The sequence below is a fragment of the Myotis myotis genome, unplaced genomic scaffold (assembly GCF_014108235.1).
Source record: "Myotis myotis isolate mMyoMyo1 unplaced genomic scaffold, mMyoMyo1.p scaffold_m19_p_9, whole genome shotgun sequence".
Classification (NCBI taxonomy): domain Eukaryota; kingdom Metazoa; phylum Chordata; class Mammalia; order Chiroptera; family Vespertilionidae; genus Myotis; species Myotis myotis.
This window is the reverse complement of record NW_023416401.1, coordinates 32783979-32806607: the sequence shown is the minus strand read 5'-3', so window position 1 is coordinate 32806607 and position 22629 is coordinate 32783979. Positions and strand designations below refer to the sequence as shown.

Sequence of the window (22629 nt, the reverse complement as noted above, 5' to 3'; positions counted from 1 at the left end):
GAACAAAACAGGTTGGGAAGGGCAGGTTTTTGTACCTATGGAGGTTATAATTGTGTGGTAAATGTGGACATGAAAGTGAAAGCAGGCATATTTAGGGAAGCTATCATGAGGACTAATCTAGACTAGGAAGTTAGAGAAGGCCCTAATAGAATCTAACAAAAGCATACATACCAGATTCAAAGAATCCATGCCATATCAGTTAGTATCATCCACTTTTAGTGTGCATGTATTTAATTGGTGATATACTTTGGTTTTAGTTGTGTAAGAACTGTAAGTACAATGTTGTGTGCATAATTGTGTTGGGTTTATATGTATTTAGGTAACTTCATAATAAAATAATTTAAATCAGCACCAGAATATTTTCCCCTTTTAAAGGGGAAATACTGCAGCCAATTTTGGAGAAGCAAACTAATATAAAAGACAAAACAAAGGAAAGGGAACCAGGGTATTTGGCATCTATTTCTAGCTCACTGGCTGGCAGCCCTCTGTGACTTGAATTCCATAATTTGTAAAATATGATTCATCAGGAGTTGCAATAGAATATTTTAGAGTGTTTAAATTAATGAGGAATAAATCCTAAAAACCCTTGCAATGCTGTGAACGTTCCAGAAGTTATTCATAATTATTTCTTTGTTATAGCAAATAAAATGGGCAAAATAAAGGAGGTGGATACAGGACATGAAACACAAGAACAGAAAGCAGAGGAGGGAAAAATCAGGAGGCAGTAAGTGGCTGGCAAACCCTCCACAGCAGGAAACTTGCTGTGCATATTGTAGCTGTTACTGAATAAGTACTTACTGGAACTTCCAGAGATGACCAAACATCAAGAAGGAAGTGATTTTTTTTTTAAGTTTTATTATGGAAAATTTCTAACATGCACAAAAGTACCAAGAATAGTAATGAGAACTACCACGCAGCCTCAACAGTCAATCACTCGTGCTCAATCCTGTTTCATTTATATCTCCCACCCCTCTTATCTGAAGCAAACTCCAGATATCATATTATTTCACCCTTAAATAAGTCGGCAAGTATCTTTAAAGCAACAGAATGGGAACCAAGGCATTTGGGGGGTCTATGCCTAGCTCACTCGGTGACAGCCCTCTGCATCTTCAATTCCATAATTTGTAAAATGATTTGTAGGGAGTGAAAGGGATTTTTTTTTTAAGTAACCACGGTAAAAAAAAAAAAAAAAAAGAAAGAAAAAAAAAGATGATTACATCCTAATAAGGCTCTCCAGAAGGGAATCTCACCCCATAAATCCAGGTCCCGGCTTCATTCCCCCAAGAGCCCAAGGCGCCCTTCCTTTCAAGGCTGGGACCCCAGAGCAGCTGGCAAGACCCAGCCTTTTAGGGCGCTGGCTGGTCCTCGCCCCGCCCCTCTCCCCGGGAAGTCTCCGCCCACGAGGCCCCAGCAGCCCCCGCGCGTCCTCGCGCGCCCCCGCGGCCTCGGCGTAGGGAGCGGCTCGCCGCCCCGGACGCGCTGGGCCTGGCTCCGGAGCGCGCACGCCGTGCGTCCCGGGCTCGCCGGGGATCCGCGCCGGGCGCTGCGGGGAAAGACTGACAGTTTGGTCCGCCATGTTCTTCGCCGCGGCGTTCCGGGCCCGGGCGGCTGGCCTCACCGCCCAGTGGGTAAGGAGGCTCGGAATGAGCCCGGGCACTGGCGCCGCCCTTCTCCCTCTCTCCTTGCCTCTTTGGTGGTGAGCACACGAGAGCCCTGGGCTCCGGGCCAGCCTTCAGGCGGCGGCAAGGACACTGCGGCCTTCGCCCTCTCCTGGGAGAGGTTGCTGCAGCGAGGAGCTCCGGGGGAGGGTCGGCAGATTTAACGGAGGCGGGTGCGTGGCCTCCTCTGCAGGACGGGGAAGTGCCCGCCTGATTTTGTGAAGAAGAGGATGCAGGAGGGCCGCTCGGTGTTGTGTTTTGCCCTGTTTCACTGTAGCGCCTGGGTCGGCCTAGTGCCCGTGCTCCCGAAGCGGGCAGCTGGCACGGCGAGCCTGGTGCCCTTGTGGCCGTCGGGTCGCATTGTTCTGGAGAGAACTCTGGGTTGTAGGTCTGGCTTGCTTGGTTTAGGAGCGTCTCCCGAGGCCAAGAGAAGGATGACCACAGTGTTTTCTTTTGTGCCTTGCATATCGGAAAAGTTCGGCACGTTCGTATCGAAGGACGTAAAAGAACAGCACCAATACTGCACAGCAGGATTTTAGAGCTTGAATGGTGGTTTTGAGATCCAACTGCATCTCATTTTAGGCCAAGAAATGGAATCTCAGAAAGGTTGCAACATTCAAGTTCACTTAAAATGCAGATCCCAGAAACTGTAACCACGGGGCATTTACTGGAAAGAACGCAGCCCTTTTGTCTCTGCAGTAAAATAGAAGGGTTGATCAGTTCGCAGCGGAAGAGAGGGATGTAGATGGTGCCCAGGAGTGTAGAATGAGCTCGGGGCTTTAGAGCGACACCAGAGTTTGGATGGTGACCTCACTGCGTTTTTCGCGTTGTGACTTTGGCTGTTATTTTTCTCAGTTTCCTCAGTTGTAAAATGGGAATACTGTAATGTGCTGAGTTTAGTCTTTTAATAAACGTTTGTGGTCCCACTGTGGGTCATGCACTGATGGACTCCAGGTTACAATGTGGGTAAGGAGGATAGGTGACACTTGGGGACGACGTTCTATGTGCCAAGCACTGTGTTAAATATTTACGTTCTAAATCTCGTTTGTGAGGTTGGTACTCTGATTTCCCCATTTTACATAATCAGATTTAGACAGCCCCTGTTCTTGTGGCGTTAATAGTCTTGTATAAGAGGAAAGACAATGCAAGAAAAGACTATTGATAGTTGGCAAGAGAAAGCTTGAAGGTATGAGAAGCACAAGCTGTGTTGCTAGACTCCATTGTTGGGAGGTAAGGTGAGTTCCAAGATGAAATGAGAGAGGTGGCAGGGCCCAGATCTTGGAGGTCCTTGCGTGCTATCCTGAAGAATTTGACTTTATCTTAGAGGCAGTGGAGAATCAGTGAAAGGTTTTAGAGGAGCAGAGGGGCATGGTCAGGTTTCTGCCTTGGATGGATCACTGGATGGGACTGAAAGGAAAATAGGTTTGATGGGAGCCAAAGGCAGGGAGACCAGATTAGAGGCTCTTGCAGAACCCCAGGTGAGACTAATGAGGATCAGACCTTGTCTACTAATAGAAAGGATATAGAATACAGATAGATTTTGGTTTCTTTTGTTTTTGAGGGAAGAGGTTAGAAGGTGTAAATTGAAAAACAGTGTTAACTGAAAAAAAAAACTTCAGGTAGTGGAAGAAAATCAAATTGGTGGGTTTTTTTTAAAATATATATTTTTATTGATTTGAGGGAGGAATGGAGAGGGAGAGATAGAAACATCAATGATGAGAGAGAATCATTGATTGGCTGCCTCCTACATGCCCCACACTGGGGATCAAGACGGCAACCTGCGCATGTGCCCTGACCGGAATCGAACCATGACTTCCTGGTCATAGGTCGACATTCAACCACTGAGCCACACCAGCCAGGCAAATCACATTGTTGTATGCTAACTTTGGCAACTTTCTCTTTTTTTATTAATCATTACCTGGTATGTAGTATGTACCTAGTAAATATTTGTTGAGTTGATGAATAAGTTTAATTTTTTTGTTCATTTTCCCCTCAATTTTATTGAGAAATAATCAACATACATTACTGTAGAAGTTTAAGGTATACAGCATGATGGTGTGATTTACAAATTTAATTTTTTAATTACACAAGTAACATTGTCAGAAAAATATAATATTAAGAACAGCAAATAAAATAAGCTCAAAAAATGAAAATCACCCATAGTCTCATCAACTTGGAAATTACCAAAATGTTTAATATTTTGAAGTCTGCAATTAATAGACCTTAACAGAACTTTAAAAAAATCAGGTGATATTGTTCACACAGTTTTGTAGCCTGTTTTATTCCTCATAATACGTTTTGATCAGCTTTCCTTATCAGCAGACATTTTATACGGTCATTTTTAATGCTGCATAGCATTCCATTGTATGTTCTATAATTTATATAACTTGGCCCGTCTTCTAATATTTTACAAATAGTGGGATATCAGATGACCTAGGGAAAGTATGAATAAAGAGGTTCCTAATAAAATTGCTTTCCTAAAAGAGAACCCTTTAAAGAAACCATTTACATTTTCAAACCATTTACATTGCTTATTCTGTTATAATTTATGCTTTGTTAGCTAGCTGCTGTTTTCTTCAGCAACAGGCTTTTCAGCTCATCATTGCTTAAAAAATATCAAGAACTTAGTACTATGTCTAGAATTGCTTGAAAGACACTACTTCTATAACCTTGAGCCATATTTCTTAATCTCTTTGATCCTCATTTTCTTTTCTGTAAAGTGCAGTAATACCTTGAGTGATTGTCAAGAATTGCCTAAAAATTATGAATTATGGATGAATAGGTACTCAGAATAGACTTTTCTTCTTTCCTTCAGTAATTGTCTGTGGCTTTCTGTAATGTTGACACCACTGTATACAGCTCATTACTGCCTCACACCTAAGTCAGTACTTAGTTTTGTAGGGGTGAGAGGATTGTGGCATTTTCAGGGGTTGTGTTTTCAGTTTTAGAATTTTCATGTTTCATTTTTATGGTTTCTATTTCTGACTTTTCAGTCATTGATATTTTTCTTTATGTCCTTAAGCAGAATTGCAGCTGTTTTGAAATTGTCTGGTAATATCCATTGATTTTTTTTCTTGAAAATGGGTTGTTTTCTTTTGTGTGTATGCGCATATGGTTTTTTTGTTGTTATTGTTTGTTTGTTTTTTATGTTGAGTGATTTTGGATTGAGGATTGTATGTCATAGAGGCTTTAGATTTTGTTAATTCCTCCAAAGAGTTGTTGTTGTAAGCAGTTAATGTAATTGAACTCAAACTGCAATTCAACTCCCTTGAGGGCAGCAACTCAGATATTGGTTCAGTTCTTTCACCAGAGCTGCTTGGAATCTGCCTCATGAGCATGAATGATTTGGGGTCATCCACAGATTTTGGGTTTTCTCCTCGATATTCCTTTTTTGGGATTTCCCACTTTCCCATGCCTGTGATTGTCCCAAACTCACCCTGTGTTTATTCATACCATCAAGGTTGCAGGTTTTCCCTTAGGAGTTTACTGCCCTGTACTGTTGAGGGTCTGCCTTCAGGCTAAAAGATGTAAGGAAAAAACAACTCACTTCTCTTCTAAGTATAGGCTTCCCCTCCCTCCTGTGTTTGCATGCATTTGGTTTTTCTCCAGTGCTTTCAGAAAGTTTTTTGTCCTCTTATTTTTTAAAAGAAGTATTTCGTCCAGAGTTTGTAATTGTTACTCAGTGGTTTGGACTGATAATATCTATTCAACTACACTAGAAGTAGAACCTTCTGTGGTGGCATTTTTCTTTCTAAATTTTAAGTTTTATAGAATGAAATGCTCTCATTCCATTGGAGACTCATTTTTTATATATTGCTTTTCTTAATTTTCTGTCATTGTTGAGAGTATTACAGATGTCCCCATTTTTCCCCCTTTGCCCCCCTCCACTTGACTCTCACCCCACACCAGGCCTTCGCCGCATTATTGTCTGTGTCCATGGGCTATGCACATATGCATATAAGTTCTTTGGTTAACCGCGCCCCACACACCCCCAGCGCCCCACACACCCCCAGCACTGCTGCCTTCCTCCCTTCCCTCTGAGATCTGTGAATCTGTTCCCTGCTTCCATGTCTCTAGACCTATTTGTTGATTTTTAAACCTGATTTTGCAGTGTCCGAAGGTATCTCCATTTTGCCTTAAAGATTCTAAAATTTTTAAAAGTAAAAAGAAAAAAGGCATTTGTGTTAATTTTCTATTGCTGCTGTAACATTACCACAAGTTTGGTGACATAACACAACACAAATTTGCTGTCTTATGATTCTGTAGGTTAAAAGTCTGACATGGTCTAAAATCAAGGTACACTTCTCTCTGGAGACTCTAGGGGAGAATCTGTTTTCTTAGCTTTTCCAGCTTCTAGAAGCTGCTCTCATTTGTTGGATGATGGCCCTCTTCCATCGTCAAAGCCAGCAAGGGCCGAGGAGTTTCTCATGTCACGTCATGTCATATCACTCTGGCCTTGCTTCTGCCATTTGTCACATATCCTTTTCTGACTTTGCTCCCTCTTCCAAATTTTAAGGGCCTCTGTGATTACCTTGGACTCTGATTATCCAGAATGATCTCCCTATTTTAAGGTGAACTGATTAGCAACCTTAATTCCAGCTCCTTTGCTGTGTATATTAACATATTCACAGCTCCCCAGAATTAGGACATGGGTATCTTTGAGGCATTATTATTCTGCCTAACACAGCCCTAAACAATTTCTTTTTTCAGCCTTAAACAATTTAGGGGAAAGAGAAAATGACAGATTTTTAAGTATTCAGTGAGGTTCAGTAGGCCATTTTTGGCATACTACAAATTCAGATCTTTCTATTGGATATGTGAACTCAGTCTCCATTTCAAATATCTAAATAGCTGAACTTCCCTCTCTTTAGCACTGTTTAATATCAGTGCAGTACATTTGGTAATAAATTGTAGGTTCATTTACCATGTTGGTCTGGTTTTCTATTGGGAAACCTTGACTCACCACTTTTGGAGTCAGGTCAGGAAGCATGTTATAAATCAGGAAATTTCTTTCAGTAAACATTAAGGACCATGTTCAAACACTTTTTGCTTTGCCTTGTTGGGGGAGAAGGAAAGCACCTTTATATGTGGGATACTTTGCTGGGTGTTACCCCATTTTGTAGGTGAGAATCTGAAGATGCCCAGGCAAATGTGCCCAACATTACATAGAATACGCCTGAACTGGGTTTGTTTGCAAGTCCTATTTTAAAAAAAATATTTTTTTAACCTACCTTTCTGAAATCGCTCAAGTTTACTGAGGAAAGTTGGTGAGTATGGTGAAGTTTTAAATCTAATAGGTGCTATAAAGTGGTTTCACTTTGCTTAAGGAAGAGAGACTCTGGTTCAGGGGCCTTAGAGAGATAAGAGGAGGAGGTTAACTTTGGTCATGATGGATGAGGGAGGTATAGGGTGACATAACGTTGTCAGTACAGGTAGCTCCATGTACAAGGACAGTGAATGTGAGAGAGCATGACACTATGGACAAGAATAACCTGCTGTGGAAGGTGAGACTGGAATAGGTCACAGAGTAGAGGCCTTTGGTATGTCATACCACAGAGTTTAGATTTTATTCTGTAGGCAGTGATTTTAGATTGATCCCCACCACGGCCACCTCCTTCTCCCCCATCATAATTTTAGGACAAACATCTCTGGAGATGTGGAGAAGGGTGAGATTGCAAGGCAAGAGACAGAAGGCTATTGCTGTAATCTAAGAGGGAAATGAAAAGAGTTTGAACTGGGGATAGTTGTAAGAAACATGAAGTAGTATGAAAAACAGAATTGAAAAGTTGTTTAGGTAGAATGGGTAGGACTTGGTGACTGTCTAAAATGAGAGAGAGTAAGTGAGAGAAGGGGATCGTGGAATGTTTTTCATGATCATAGTTTAAGCCACTGTCTGTAATGACTGTCTAAAGCTGAATTACCATTGGGTTAAAAGAAATATTTTGTTACTTTTTTTTAAGCAAGGTGAGGCATAATTTTTTAAAAGTTGTCATGAATAGCAAATTGACATAAAGATAGGAAAAATGTAATCATAATATGGCATTTCTCTGCATCAAAAAGTTACTAGGTTTCCTTGGGGATCAATATAGTAGGCAAACATATTTGAAAATTTCAAAGGTGAAAAGGTGCAGAACCTACCTATTCGTAGAAGTATATGACAAATCTATGAATCCTTTCTGTAGAGAAGCAGTTATTTGGAATTAAATCTCAGAATTACATAGCTATGATGGCTAATAAATTTAACTATCAGGAACAGGTAAATATATGATTGTGTTATATCACTACCTTTACTTGTTATGTTTGCCTTCTTTGAATTGTTCAACTCTTCGCCAGTTCCATACTTGGTAATCCAATGTTCTACCATCTGTGTTTAGTAGAACTCAGAAATTGGAGGATTTCTGGACCATAGTTGAACTGCTTTTGGGGGTAGTGGGTGTTGGGTGGGGGAGAGGTGGAGAAGGTAGGAATGATTGGAGAAGCAACAGAGCAAAGAGAAATGAAATGCAAAGGAGAGGGGATTCCAGTGGGTTTCTTCCAAACAATTGAGTATGGTCAGTCTATAGAGCATCCATCATAAGCAGCTTTCTGAAACTTTTTATGGCTGGAGTTTTTAAACTAATTTAGTAAAGAATTGAAAAGGAGGATGCAGTTGACTCATTAATACAGAGTATATGACTCATTTGTACAGAATGAAAACCTGTTTATGAATATCCACACTAAATGAAAGCTGGCCTCCAACTTGATTCACACAAAAGTGAAAGGCTGTAAGTTAATGGTATATTAACTCTTCAAATGTATGCTAACAGAGTGTTGTAGAAAGGATACATGACTGGGTTTGATCCTGGCTCTTCCACTAACTCTATGTGTGACCTTAGGCAAGTAAATAACCTTACCTTTGGACCTCTGCTTTTTTATACCTCTCCTAAAATAGAATGGGCAGGATGTAGTGTAGTAGACTATAACTCTTAAGATCTTTTACTTCTGTAAGTTGATTCGATTGTTTTTAGTTATGGATCTTAAAGTATTTCCATATGAAAAATTTCTTAAGGCTTGTGATTTACAAAATTTTCTTAAAATTTTTAGGGAAGACATATAAGGAATTTGCATAAGACAGCTGTGCAAAATGGAGCTGGAGGAGCCTTATTTGTGGTAAGTAATTAACTTAGATTTCTTCAGAATGAAAAGACTTGAAAATTTGGGTAACTTTGTTATAATAATCCAAATATCTTAAATAGCCATGTCTTTAGTATATCCTGGCCATTGTGGGAATTTAAATATAGATAATTGAATTCACTACTTTTAAAAAGATATATGTGGTTCCAGCTGAACTTCTCAAGTTTAAATTGGTACCAGAGCAAATCTAAGAATAAGAATTTAGATTATTATTCGGTGAAATTACTATGAATGAGCTTTAACCCAGTTTCACACTTTGAATTTTTAAAACTCAGTCATTTTGGTTCACTGAAGATTCTGAGGCTGCAACTTGGGGATTCCCAAAATGGCACTAGTTTGAAACTTACAGATTTTAGTAATAGAATGAATACGTTGGTAGTTGGCCTTTGTATTTTTGGTTCCCAGGGTTAACTACAGGTAAAGGTCAGTGAACTCCCTAGCTTAGTTGCACAATTCAGAAAATATAAGATAATTTATCCCTCTTCTCTGGCAAAGGTACAGTGTTCAGGAATTAATCTGGTGTTGTTTAAAGGCAATTTACTGGACTAGTATGATTTAGAGTTAGTGGTATAGTCTTGTAAACTGAGTTATTCCAAAGCTGAATCTTAATGTTAGTTGGCATACTATCGATAAGTAGATTCCTGCTTTATATTTTATCATCTTTATCAAATATGCCATGTGTTTGAGATCATTGTCCAAAGTTTTAATTTTCTTTTTTCTTGTGTGTCTTTGAAAAAGAACTGAGAGTTAACATATTAAGAGATTCAGTTCTGTGTTCATCTTACGTACAAAACATTAATCATTGTAAGTGTTAATCTTAGTGTGACTCATTTGATTTCCTGTTGACATGCCATTTCTTGTCAGTTTTTAAAGAGGGCTTGCTTTTTTATGAAGAAAAAAATAAAGCTTCTTGCTGTTGGCTAGTTTCTATTACAGAAAACTAGCTGTTGGCTAGTTTCTGTTACGTGGAGAAGGCTTTTGTACCTTCCCTAAAGTAAGTGAATCCCTTTGACAATTTGATACAGTCTCTTTGGAAAAATACACGTATGTTCACACTGAAAATTCTGTCTTCATAAGGCTTCCAATACTTAGTAATGTTTTGGTAATTACATTTGAAGATCCTATCCTCTAATCAAGTTGGATAACCCTTTGTTTTTTGGTCCTAACGCTACTTCTCTTAAACCATTAAATGGTAATTTCTAAAACTGTCTAAAATTTTGAATTCTGCTAACATTACTTGGGTAATTATACTCATCACATGTGTATTTACTAATTAGTTTAGCCATTCTTTTTGATGCAAGGATAGATTGATTTGTATTGTGTTGAAAATAAAGTGAAGAGATTAAATGAGCAACAGTAATGTGCAAAATTATTCACACTTTTGAGGAATTTTGATCATTTTGGAAAATATTTTTTTCCTTTTGTGTAGCACAGAGATACTCCTGAGAATAACCCAGATACTCCATTTGATTTCACACCAGAAAACTATAAGGTATGATAAATTAATGTTAAATTAATGGTACAAAATATTTAGTATCTTCCAGATGTATAAAAATGGATGCTTTTCCTTTGATACAGAGGATAGAGGCAATTGTAAAAAACTATCCAGAAGGGCATAAAGCAGCAGCTGTGCTTCCAGTCTTAGATTTGGCCCAAAGACAGAACGGATGGCTGCCTATCTCTGCTATGAACAAGGTACTGAATTCATTTTTGCCTTAGTTCAAAAAAAGGAGATTGTGTATGAAATTTCTTGTATAGAAGTTCCTCTGACAGCCATTAATGTCAAAATATAAGAGTTTGAATTCCTTTAATTATGTTTTCTCAAATTACGTATGTTTTTGTTGGTTCCCTTAGTAAAACAGAAAAAGTAGAGTTTTTTACCCTTGTAAGAAATAATAAAAGCATTATAATGAGGTTTTCTTTTTTCCCCTTCTTTTTGGTCATACTACAGATAAAAGATCCCAAATGTGTATAATTTGCTGTCAAGATATTCTGAAAATCAATGTACTATAAACACCAGAATTAAAGAAAAAGGATCTGCTTATAGCTAATGGTGAATCTTTACAATATTTTTATCTTTGGTAACAGGCTTTAACAAAAACCCATACAATATATGATATGTGACACTTGATTGTGGCACCTTGGAATCAGCAACCCATAACAGAAATGTTATGAGTGACCCATTTAAATGAAGTTAGTCTATTCATACATATTCAAGATTTCAGGTTTCTTTTACTAGTTGTATTTTCAGTACTAATCCAAATATCAAGTTTATTCCTATTCTATTAATATAACTGCATTTGTGTGGTATTGTGTTAAAGTGTATAGTTTACAAAGTGCTATACAAAACCATATACGGTATTTGATTCTTACGAGAATCACAAAACTAATAAGTGTGATGTAATGGAAAATATATTTGACTTTGAGTTAAGTCATTTTTCTTTGGACATCCTTCCTCAACTGCAAGTAAGATTTTGAACTAAGTAGGTATTTTCTAAGTGTTGTTATGATTTCTAAATGATAAGAGCTGGGGACTACTTCTAATTCTTTACATTTTCTAATTGACTTACAGGGATTCTGCTCTACTTTATTTCTCTTTTCACTTTTTAAATTTTATTTGGTCTGTTACCATTGTCATCTTTCTTGGAGAGTAGGAATGTCCTCAATTTATCTAATGGAATCCCAAGTGCAGATTTTTTATTTAGTTCATTTATCTCTTACTTGCTTTGTATAGTACCCTAACACTGTTGTGGACCCTTAGTATTTTTTTGACTATGAAAAAATGTTATAAAGCAAGTTTGGTTGGTACCATAGTTAGTAAACATAGCCAGATGTGTGTGTGTTTGTTTGTTTCTTTAATTAATCACATATTTCTTTGGTGGTTTCTAAATAACTTATATTGGTTTCTATATTATAATAGCCAACTTTATAAATAATTATTGAGATGTTTTTAAATCATAGATACTTTTTAGCAAAAATGTATTTTTTTAAATAATGACAAGCTTGTTGAAAGTCTTGCAGCATGGCAAATTTAGTAGAGCAAAATAAAATAAATGAGAAACTAATGTGAGAACATTTCAGAAATACTGTCCTATTTCAAATTGGATGTGTATGTGTAAAAGCAGAAAATAGCATATAAAGAATAACAGTGATGGTGAACCTATGATACGCATGTCAGAGGTGACACGCGAACTCATTTTTTTGGTTGATTTTTCTTTGTTAAATGGCATTTAAATATATAAAATAAATATCAAAAATATAAATCTTTGTTTTACTATGGTTGCAAATATCAAAAAATTTCTATATTTGACACGGCACCAGAGTTAAGTTAGGGTTTTTCAAAATGCTGACACGCCAAGCTCAAAAGGTTCACCATCATTGGAATAGGATCAAGATTCTTTCCACTTTACATCTGAGACTTTTAATATTTCTGTTTCTCTCTGACCCCAAAGAAAAGCCCAGCCTTACAACAATAACAAAATCCAAAAACTCACACATTATTTCCGTAACCATCACTATGGTGCACAGCAGCAGCCCCAGGGAAGTTTTTTCAAAGTAGACGTCAGGGCCTTACTCCCAGTGATAGGGCTCCAGTACATATATTTTCAGGCTTCAGCATGTGTATTTTGAGAGAGCTCCCCAGATTTAGAGGTACATGCCTGGTTTAGTATTACCAAATTAATCTTTTCACAGGTGAGCTGTGTTTAGATGTCTTCTAAGAACACATCAGAAATGCAATTTAATGAGCTCTTCTTTCATGTCAAAACGAGAATATATACGTAATTTTTAAGAATATCAGCTATCAAATCTTAAGACCTGATCAGGTAATATTAAATCACCCAGAAAGTTGTAGCCAGGATTATAGTCATGATAGACTGTGTGTGGACCAGCCCTAGCAAATAGCTAAAAAACCTGTTTTCTCTAACAGACTTGCCCTGACCAAGAGAGTTGTGCTCAAATATTGAGTCCCTTGGTCCTGAACACCCCCCACCCCCACACCCCTTCACTCTCCACCTTTCACCTCCCCACTGCCTCCCCAATATATCAGAACAAGTATTTTCTGTAAATTCATTGATGTGAAAGGTTGGGAAGTAGTAGTCCAGAAGATCTATTGGAAATAATAAGGTTTGATTGTTCTGAAGGGGTGTGTGTGTGTGTGAGTGTGTGTGTGTGTGTGTGTGTACCAATACGAGCTAGTAGGTAAACTTTGATTCTCAACTTTTTCTGTACCCATACCATTTGCACACACTATACTTCACCAGTTACATCAAGGCCTTTTTGAAAAATGGGTGAAAGGTTGAAAATATAATTTAACTTATTAGGGTTTGGTCACCAAATTTTTGCTATTTAGAAATTTTAAATTGCAAAATATCGAGTTAAATGACCAAAGTAGAAATTCTTAATGAGAGACTTAAAAGTTTAGAGAAAAAGACACTTTTGCAGAGATAAGGGCTGGGGTAACCATTAATTAGCCTCTGGGCTTTGTAGTGTAAGTGTAAGATGTCTGTAAAAATTAAAGGATTTATACTTTGCAAATAAGAAATACAGGTATATTTTCTGCTTTTGAAGAACTTTTCTGTTTTTACCAAATTGAAGCAGTAACAAAATATGCTTTTAACCAAGCTCAATTATTAAACCTTATAATTATGTTTTTTTAAAATTTCCTACTATTTTTAGGTTGCAGAAGTTTTACAAGTACCTCCCATGAGAGTATATGAAGTAGCAACTTTTTATACAATGTATAATCGAAAGCCAGTTGGAAAGTATCACATTCAGATCTGCACTACTACACCTTGCATGCTTCGAAACTCTGACAGCATACTGGAGGCCATTCAGAAAAAGCTTGGTATGGGACACATTATACGTATAACTTTTATGAAAATTATAATTGTCTTTCTAGAGTTGATCAATTTCTACCTAACTTTTCCAACTTTTGTCATCTTATTGGATCTCTACTTCATGAGTAAATTTTGTCTTACTGTTTGTCTACATTTATTTCTTATTTTGTTCTCCTAGTTCTCAGCCTCAAAGTTGAATTTTCATCTTATCTTTTTCTAGTCATTAAGTATGTTGGAAAAGCTAGGAATTTTAAAGTTTTCATTATTTACAAATTAAGTTTCATTGTGTAATAATAGCATGTGGTATGTAAAAAGTGACTATCTTATCCTTAGGTCCTTTCAAATTAGCCTTTGGACAAATAAAATAGTAAGAATGTGTCAGGAAGAGAAATTTGAAATGGGGTTTTATTATAGTAGCATTTACAAAATTGAAAGGGCATTTTTCCACACAAAACTGTCATTACTGCACATATAACTTTACATAAGTAAAGTAAAAGGAGGTTTTTGGTTTTTTTTAAAATTTTTGTTACTGAATATAAAGTACTTGGATGTGGTAAAATTTGAGCAGTATTGAAGTATATATAACAGAAATCTGAAATCTGTTCATAATCGTACCCTCCACCTTCAAGATACAAATTCTGATAATAGTTGAATAATTAGTTTCAGGTTTTATATTGTTTTCATTATTGAATACATAAATGTAATGTGTCTGTGTGCTTTTTGTACTTTTTTTGACTACAGCATAATAAGTATGTCTGCCTCATATTTCTATTATCTCTTAAGTTATTTTGCGGTTACTTTTATGTATATTCCTCTTTGCATACCTGCTATATATACTGAGATTATTTACAGGAAGTAGAATTGCTGTGTCAGGTTTTGACAAAATGCCTTCTCTAAAGATATTAGAGTAATTGTTTTCCTCTCATTCTATTTTTAAATTTATTTTTTTTATCCTTATCCGAGGATATTTTTCTATTGATTTTTAGAGAGATGGAAGAGAGAGGGAAAGACAGAGAGAAATATCGATGTGAGAGAAACACATTGATTGGTTGCCTCCTGCAAGCGCTCAACCAGGGCTTGGGCTGAGGAGGAGCTTGCAACCATGGTACATGCCCTTGACCAGAATCAAACCCGGGACCCTTCAGTCCACAGGCCAACGCTCTATCCACTGAACCAAACCAGCTAGGGCGTCACATTCTTAATGATGTTTGATATTAGCAGTTTTCTGAGTCTTTGCTAGTCTTACAATATGATTTTAGTAGGTTAATTATCACTGTCAAAATGAAAATTGTACTGTTGGTTTTACTGCTATTTGACAACAAACACTGGAGATAAGTCACCTGAAATTTGATTGTTTTAAAGGAACGAGTTCACATAAGAAATCCTTGAATTTTCTAGTATAATTGTGCAGGCTTGTTTTGTTTAAGAAATTTAGTGCTCTTAAATATTTTTTGTATATCTCCGTAACATGTCGTTGGTTTTCTTTTCTTTTTTTCTTAAATCATATTGCTATTAAAATATAACCGGGGGGGGGGGGGGAGCAGGGGCGAGCTGAAGGGGATCAGTGGGGGAAAAAAGGGGACATATGTAATACTTTCAACAATAAAGAATTATTTATAAGTTTAAAAAAACTGGAAAAAATATAACCTGGTCCTAACAATGATCATTTATATTTTTAGGAATAAAGGTTGGAGAGACTACACCTGACAAACTTTTCACTCTTATAGAGGTGGAATGTTTAGGGGCCTGTGTAAATGCACCAATGGTTCAAATAAATGACAACTACTATGTGAGTATTTCATTTAATATGAATTAAAACTGTCTGATGTCATGTTTAAAATACTTATTTTCCCGGCCTATAAATGTTGGTTTCTAAAGTATGCATTTAGAAGAAACTTGGCATAAATATCCAAGGTTTGTTTTGTTTGTTTCTTTCTTGGCTTCCTACTTATAAAAATGTCATAGGAATGGAAAACCTTTCATAAAAAATGTCAATTTTAGCTTCCACGTTATTGCCCATCAGGTAGTTTTTAAAAATTTATCTTTAAATATTTTTGCATTTAAGTCTTGGAGGTAATATTTTTAAAACTTTTAAATTATGAAAAATTTAATTTACATACAAATACAGAAAATAGCTATCAAGATTTAACAGATAATAATACTTTCCACACTTAAGGAAATTATTTTTATCCTTATTATTATTTGTAGGATTAACCTACAGATGCAAGTAAACTATTCTCATTACCACCAAAAATCCTATTCCTTTCCATTCATTCCCAGAGGTAACCACTATCATAAATTCAGTGTATATTCTTCTTGTACATGTTTTTAAACTTTTAAAATATATGTATAAGTTACACTAATAATGTAATACTATATTGCTTTTTCTAACAATTTTATAGAGGTGGTATCATACCTGTCTTTTAGTACTGTTTTAGCCAGGTCTCACAAGTTTTGATAAGTAATATTTTCTTCATTTAGTTCTAAATATTTTTAAATTTGCAGTTTTTTCTTAAACATGTTTTTAATATCCAAGTGGGTGGAGTATAGTTATCTTTTTTTAATTGCCTGCTACCCTAATTGTATCACGGTTTTCATTCATAATATCTTGTTAGCTCATACTTCTTAGAAATTTGCTCATGGAAATTCTTAGAGTCCTGTATTAAAGGTGGATTCTTCAAGAAGAGATTTGCTTTGCTACTGTCTTGCTCCTGGAAATGCTACTGTCCCAAAAGAGAGACCCTCTCTTTAAACCCTTCCCTCAGCCTTCAATGTGTAAGATTCTAAGCTAGCAGACTTTTTAGGGACAGTTTAATTTCTGTTTACACTTATATTGAGGATATAGCTTTTTGGGGTCTTAACTTCATGTGATTTGGATGTTTCTTGTGACCTGGGGCTTTGTCCCTTGCCCCTCCAGACCAGTGGGGGGGGGCAAGGGACAAAGCACATCTCATAGCACATAAACTAATTACTAAAATTCTGCAGCATCTCATAGCACATAAACTAATTACTCATCTCATAGCACATAAACTAATTACTAAATTAGTAATTTTCATCTCATAGCACATAAACTAATTACTAAAATTCTGCAGTATACCAAAAAATATATATTTTTGCCAATCTGACCAAAAAAAAAACCCCAAAGGATATAATTGATTCATTCACACCAGACAGCTATTATTGTATTGGCTGTTGTCATTTTTTTTTTTATTTGACAACCTAAGGGAAAAGAGTTCAGTGCCCCTGACTAAGGAGTCAGGTATTTCATATTTTAAAAAATTCCTGTGGCACACCAGTTGAAAATTGCTGCTCTAGACTATGAAATCCTGAAGCCAAATTTGCATGGTGTTCTACCTCTCTCTACCTGAATTTTGAGGTTTTGGTTTCTGGGTATTTCTTTGCCAGTATATTGATGAAATTTAAAAGCACCTGTAGTTGTTACAACAAGAAGTTCAGTCAGGATAGTTATTCTGCCATAATGCCTGAAATGGATATCTATAACTTTTTTAATGAAGATGAAATTATATTTCTTTGGCCTTTTAGATTTCTAGGGTGTTTTCATTCCCTATAGTGATATTCTTTATTTTAATGATCAGTGATTTAAATTTCTTCTCCATTTCCCCTACTTTAAAAAAAAGTCCTTAAAAAATATGGCAACAACTTTCTCTTTTCCAACATTCTGCAATTTATTCATAATAATGAGGATCTTGATTTAAGCAAGAATTAGAGTGGCCAAGGCTTTCTTTGAAGCATAATAAGTCTAAATATGGTAGCCTATGGACTTACCCAAGAGCTAAAGATTCTTTCAATTAGTATAGTCTTTGGCAAGGCAATTAGTAACTTGTATGTATCTCAGTTGATGAGTGGATAAAATGAAATAGTCACATAAACTTGGATTGGATCCTACCTGGGGAAAACACAGTTACCACATTTTGATGATGGTTAGATAGATTTGAATATGGACTTGACATTTGATTTTATTAAAGGAATTATTGTTAGCTAATGAGGTGTGGAAATGGCATTATGTTATTTAAGAAAATTTTCTTATTCTTAGGAAATGGCTTCCTGAAGTATTAGGGATGAAGTGTTATAATGTCTGCAACTTGCTTTCAAATGGTATAGCCCCAAAGCATGTGTGTACATAATGAAAATATGGCAAATTAAAAATTGTTCAGTCTAGGTGGTAGGGATATGGTATTCATGTATAGTTTTCAAATTCTCATAATAAAGATTTGGGGGAGGAATAAAATCAGTAGATAATTTAAAGATGTATTCTAGCTATGAAGTTCTTAACATCTGTTAAACCCTAAGCAGTTTCAAAGCAGCTTTTTAGTTTCAAAAATGTTTCATTATTAAACAATATTAAAGGCAATTTTTGACTAGGCACTGGAAATATAGTATTGAATCATGATTTCTCTAGCATTTTCTCATTTAATTCTCAAGTAAGTTTACAAATGAAGAAACAGACTTAGGGAGGCTAAGTAACTTGCTAGGTGGTACTGCAAAACATTTTGTTAAATACTGAACAGTTTTAGAGGGGGATGAATGGATATAATGTAGTTTAGATAGTTTTCTCCTAGTTTAATCTTACCATTCTGTTTGACTCTTTTGATTAAATGTAGGTTGCAGCAACTAGGCATACGAGTGGGCATGTGTTTATGTGTTTTATTTCTTTTTTTATTTTAAATAACAGAACCCTTTCTTGAGTCAAATATTTTACACAGGTGTAGTGTGTAAAGTATAGAGCTGTTCTAGTTGAAATGGGGTTTTGAGGGTCTGCATCATTAAAATGTGTCAAAAATAAGGTGGGTTTTTGTTGTTGTTTTCTTACCTTTCCCTTTGAAAATTAAATGAATTTTGAAATGGTAAAATTCACCTGGGAAAAGAAGATATCCCTAGGATATTAGATCTTTAGGTTAGGGATAGATATTAGTCATCTACTTTTAAGTTACTATGTCTGCTGGTGCTATTTTATTTACTACTAGAGGCCCAATGCACAAAATTCGAGGAAGGGTAGGCCTTTGCAGCCCTGGCTGCCTCACGGCCCTGCCCCCCTCCCACACCCACCTTGGCCTGGTGCTGCCCACATCCGCTGCCACATACCCCCGGTTCCCCGGTTCCGCAGAGCCCCCCGATGATCGCCCCACATAGGGTGGTCTGGGCCTCCCTCTTTGGGGCAATTGCGGAGCCCCCCCATTGATCGCCCCTTTGGGTGGTGGCCTGGGCCTCCCTCTGCAGGGAAATGGTGGAGTGATGGTGGGCCCCCCGACCAATCACATCGCACCCGCCTTGGCTGGCCTGGCACCAGTGCGTGTCGCGTAGCGTGGTAGTCCAGACGGTCGTTCTGCTGTTTGGTTGATTTGCATGTTACACTTTTATTATTATAGATGTGCTGCCTCAGCATTGTTGAGCATGTGCCATAGATAGCACCGTTCTGCTTTATATATTTTCTCATTTAATTAATTCTCAAGTAGGTTTACAAATGAAGAAACAGACTTAGGGAGGCTAAGTAACTTGTCTGAGATTACTAGCTCGTAAGTGATAGGGTTGAGGACTCAAATGCAGAACTGTTTCGCTCCAAAGCACTACTCTATTGCTTCTTTAGCTGCAGCTCTTAATACATACAGCATTTAGCAGTTTATACTATATGTAGAAGTTACTCCATTGCTGCTATCTTGGTAGCTAACTTGTAAGTTGAGAAAGGCAAATAATAAACTAATTGATATTAGGGATTTGCACAGAGTTCAAGTAGAAAGTAATTTTTTTAAAAAAATACATTTTTATTGATTTCAGAGAGGAAGGGAGAGGGAGAGAGAGATAGAAACATCAATGATGAGAGAGAATCATTGACTGGCTGCCTCTTACATGCCCCCCACTGGGGATTGAGCCTGCAACTCAGGCATGTGACCTTGACTGGAATTGAACCTGAGACCCTTCAGTCTGCAGGCTGATGCTCTATCCACTGAGCCAAACCAGCTAGGGCGAAAGTAATTTTAATATTTTTTTTTTATAGGAGGATCTGACACCTAAGGATATTGAAGAAATTATTGATGAGCTCAAGGCTGGCAAAATGCCAAAACCTGGGCCAAGGTACGCTTTTATTTTTATATAATAAATTTTAATGGTTTAACCTAAAGTAGTCTTTCATGTAAACTGATGGTAAGACAACACTTTCTTTATTTTGACATTATAAACAAGTATTTGTGTGCTGAGATTGTTCTTATTTTAAGTTAAAGTATTGAAAATAACTTCTAAACTTGTTTTCAAATTATTAAATAGAAGTTTATTTTTCAGTATGGATTAGCTAAAAATAATTTTGAATTCTTCATGTTTAGTTTTATAAAGACATCTTAAATTTTGCAGAATTCTGTGGGATGCAGAATATTTTAGATGTAAAAAATATATAGGTAGGCTATAAGTATACATAAAAATATATAGGTGGTGGCCAATGGATAACTCTAGACATTAAAGTCACTTTTTTTATATAATAAAAGTAGGGACAGTGGTGGATATATCTCAACAATATTAGCACTAAACTTTCATTAAATAGATTTTCTTTAAAAAGCACTTTTTTAAGCCATAAAATCTGTATAGAGCTGCTCTTTCTATGGAGCATGTCTGCCCTCGCCTTTCCCTAACCTCTTCCCTCAGGTGCATTTTCCTTGCCTTTCTCCTAAGCTCCAAAGGCCCTTTTTATACCTAGGTAACCTGTTTCCTGAGCTCATTTCTTCTACGGCTCACTTCTTCTACCTCTGTGACTTTCTAAATAAACTCTTATTAAAAAAAAAATATATATATATATATATATATATATATGTATATGAGATCAAGCTTTCTAGAATGCAAATGAGTTAAAATGATGAATGTACAAATAGTGTTGGAATGGCTAGAAAAAACAGATTTACCTCTTGAATTGTGATGAAGAGAACAGTAATTAGTGGATGGCATTTTAATCATAAATTATCAGGAAAACAATTTTTGGTTTTTATTAAGTGAAAACCCTAATTTAAATTGTAACTGTCAGGTGAATGAATAGGGCTTAGATCACTGCCTCTCTATTTGCGTTCTGAGGAATGCTTACAGATAAAATGAGGAAAGTTACAACTAGTAGATAAAACAAAGTTTGTAGGCTTTACTGGAAGATTTTACTGCCTTTATAATATTTTAGTATGTCTTTTGTGAATGGTAGGGGAAGGAGAACATTTGTAGGCAGACATAAGAACCCCTGGGGCTCTGTTTTTCCCCTCAAGTATGTCATGGGACTGTCATTTCATAGAACAAACTTTAGGAATCTGGACCAGGTTATTCTTAAAATAACTGTCTTCTATAAAATTCTATAATCCTGTGAAGAACTCAGGCAGTATACATAATTAACTCTTCCATTTATTCCAGAAATTTTGGTTTTTATAATCTTCTTAAATCAGAGCTTTGTGTGGATAAAGAGCTTAAACCACAAGGGGGAACCTAGTAAAAGAGCAGCAGGTATACCTGTGTGACTAGTTAACATAAAAAAATTACAAAGCCAAGTATTGTTTTTATTAAAGCTAAATGTTATTTTGCCATTTACCCTGAAACTTTCAGGCTTTGACATTACACAGGGTCTGCTTTTTGATCTGGTTTTCATAGTAACTTATAATACAAATATACTAATTTCTGACTTTGTAGCCATTCTTCATTATAATACTCTACTTAGCTACTTGCATTATGTAATGTACTAGTAATAGCTAGAAAGATCTTATAAATGATTGTGGTATCACTTTTCTGTCCTCTCAATAAAAAATGATTTCCTAGGACTTGAAAACAGACTTACAAGATTAATGACAGAATGTGAAGGGCAAAGCCAGAGGGAGTAAAAAGATGTAAATTGAACAAATTCTTCAGCTAAAATCGATGGGAGGAACAAAGTAAATGAACAAAGCTAGGGAATAGGAGGTGTGAAATGGTAGGTGCTGAGTTGGGCTCTAGCAACAGAGGTTAGACAGGGCAGAGGTTGAGCGAATACCTGGGAAAGTATGTGTGTGGGTGAAACAAAAACCAGACAGGTTCTTCTACCTCTGTGTTGCTTTTCTTCATAGATTCCTATATAAGTACCTGTTCTTGTTTCCTTTCTGGCTATTAGCAACCCTGGTCTGGGTCCTGTTTTTGAAAAATTAGTACTATTATGGCCTAAAAACATAAATACAAATAGATTTTGTATTTACTACTTCTAAGAGACATCCCTCCCAAATCTTCAAATTCCTCAAGGAATCCAGTTTCTATTTAAAGTATAATATATAAGTGTGTATTCCCTCTGTTCACAATGACAGATCTCATTCTAAATAAAATCCAAATATAAAAGATGTAGTGTCTAGTTTATTAAAACATGATTTTTTAAAATGTCCTCTGGGTTAGGTTATTTTCCTGTAGTTAAGCTCTGATACTGGGGCACTTGCTGAATCCCCCAATACTTGGTTTCTGTATAAAATAAGGCCAGTAATCACTTATCTCATGGCATTGTTGAGATTAAAGGAACTAATACTGTATATACACTGCTCAATAAATGGGAGCTAGTATTAGGTTATTTTTATATTTTTCATATTTATATAGTGAATTTGATATGTCAGTTTTCATGTTTAACTTTACAAAGAGAAAATCTTGCAGCAGTTGAAATGTTTGGATTAAATAATATATGCTAGCTATTAGGTGAAAAATAGTTACTTAACTGGGCTGTTGTGAGGTAACAGTTACAATTTTTTAAGTAAAAATTTATAAATAGTAATAATAATAGTCAATTTAATGTTAACTTGCTTTTCTTTTCAGGAGTGGACGCTTCTCTTGTGAGCCAGCTGGGGGTCTTACCTCTTTGACCGAACCACCCAAAGGACCTGGTTTTGGTGTGCAAGCAGGCCTTTAATTTATATTCAACTGTAAATATGTCACTGGAGAAATAAAATATGAATTTCCTATCTACATAAATTTTT

General features: G+C 36.3%; 1 protein-coding gene across 1 annotated transcript; it reads left to right on the top strand.

The window, feature by feature from the left end:
- Positions 1–1448: 1448 nt before the first annotated feature.
- NDUFV2 (NADH:ubiquinone oxidoreductase core subunit V2) lies at positions 1449–22624 on the top strand. The gene is made up of 8 exons (XM_036323242.1): positions 1449–1628; positions 8742–8807; positions 10261–10323; positions 10410–10526; positions 13509–13677; positions 15349–15458; positions 19683–19759; positions 22469–22624. The coding sequence occupies exons 1-8, from the start codon at positions 1575–1577 to the stop codon at positions 22560–22562; spliced, it is 750 nt and encodes a 249-aa protein (XP_036179135.1). The 5' UTR covers positions 1449–1574; the 3' UTR covers positions 22563–22624.
- The last annotated feature ends 5 nt before the right edge of the window (positions 22625–22629 follow it).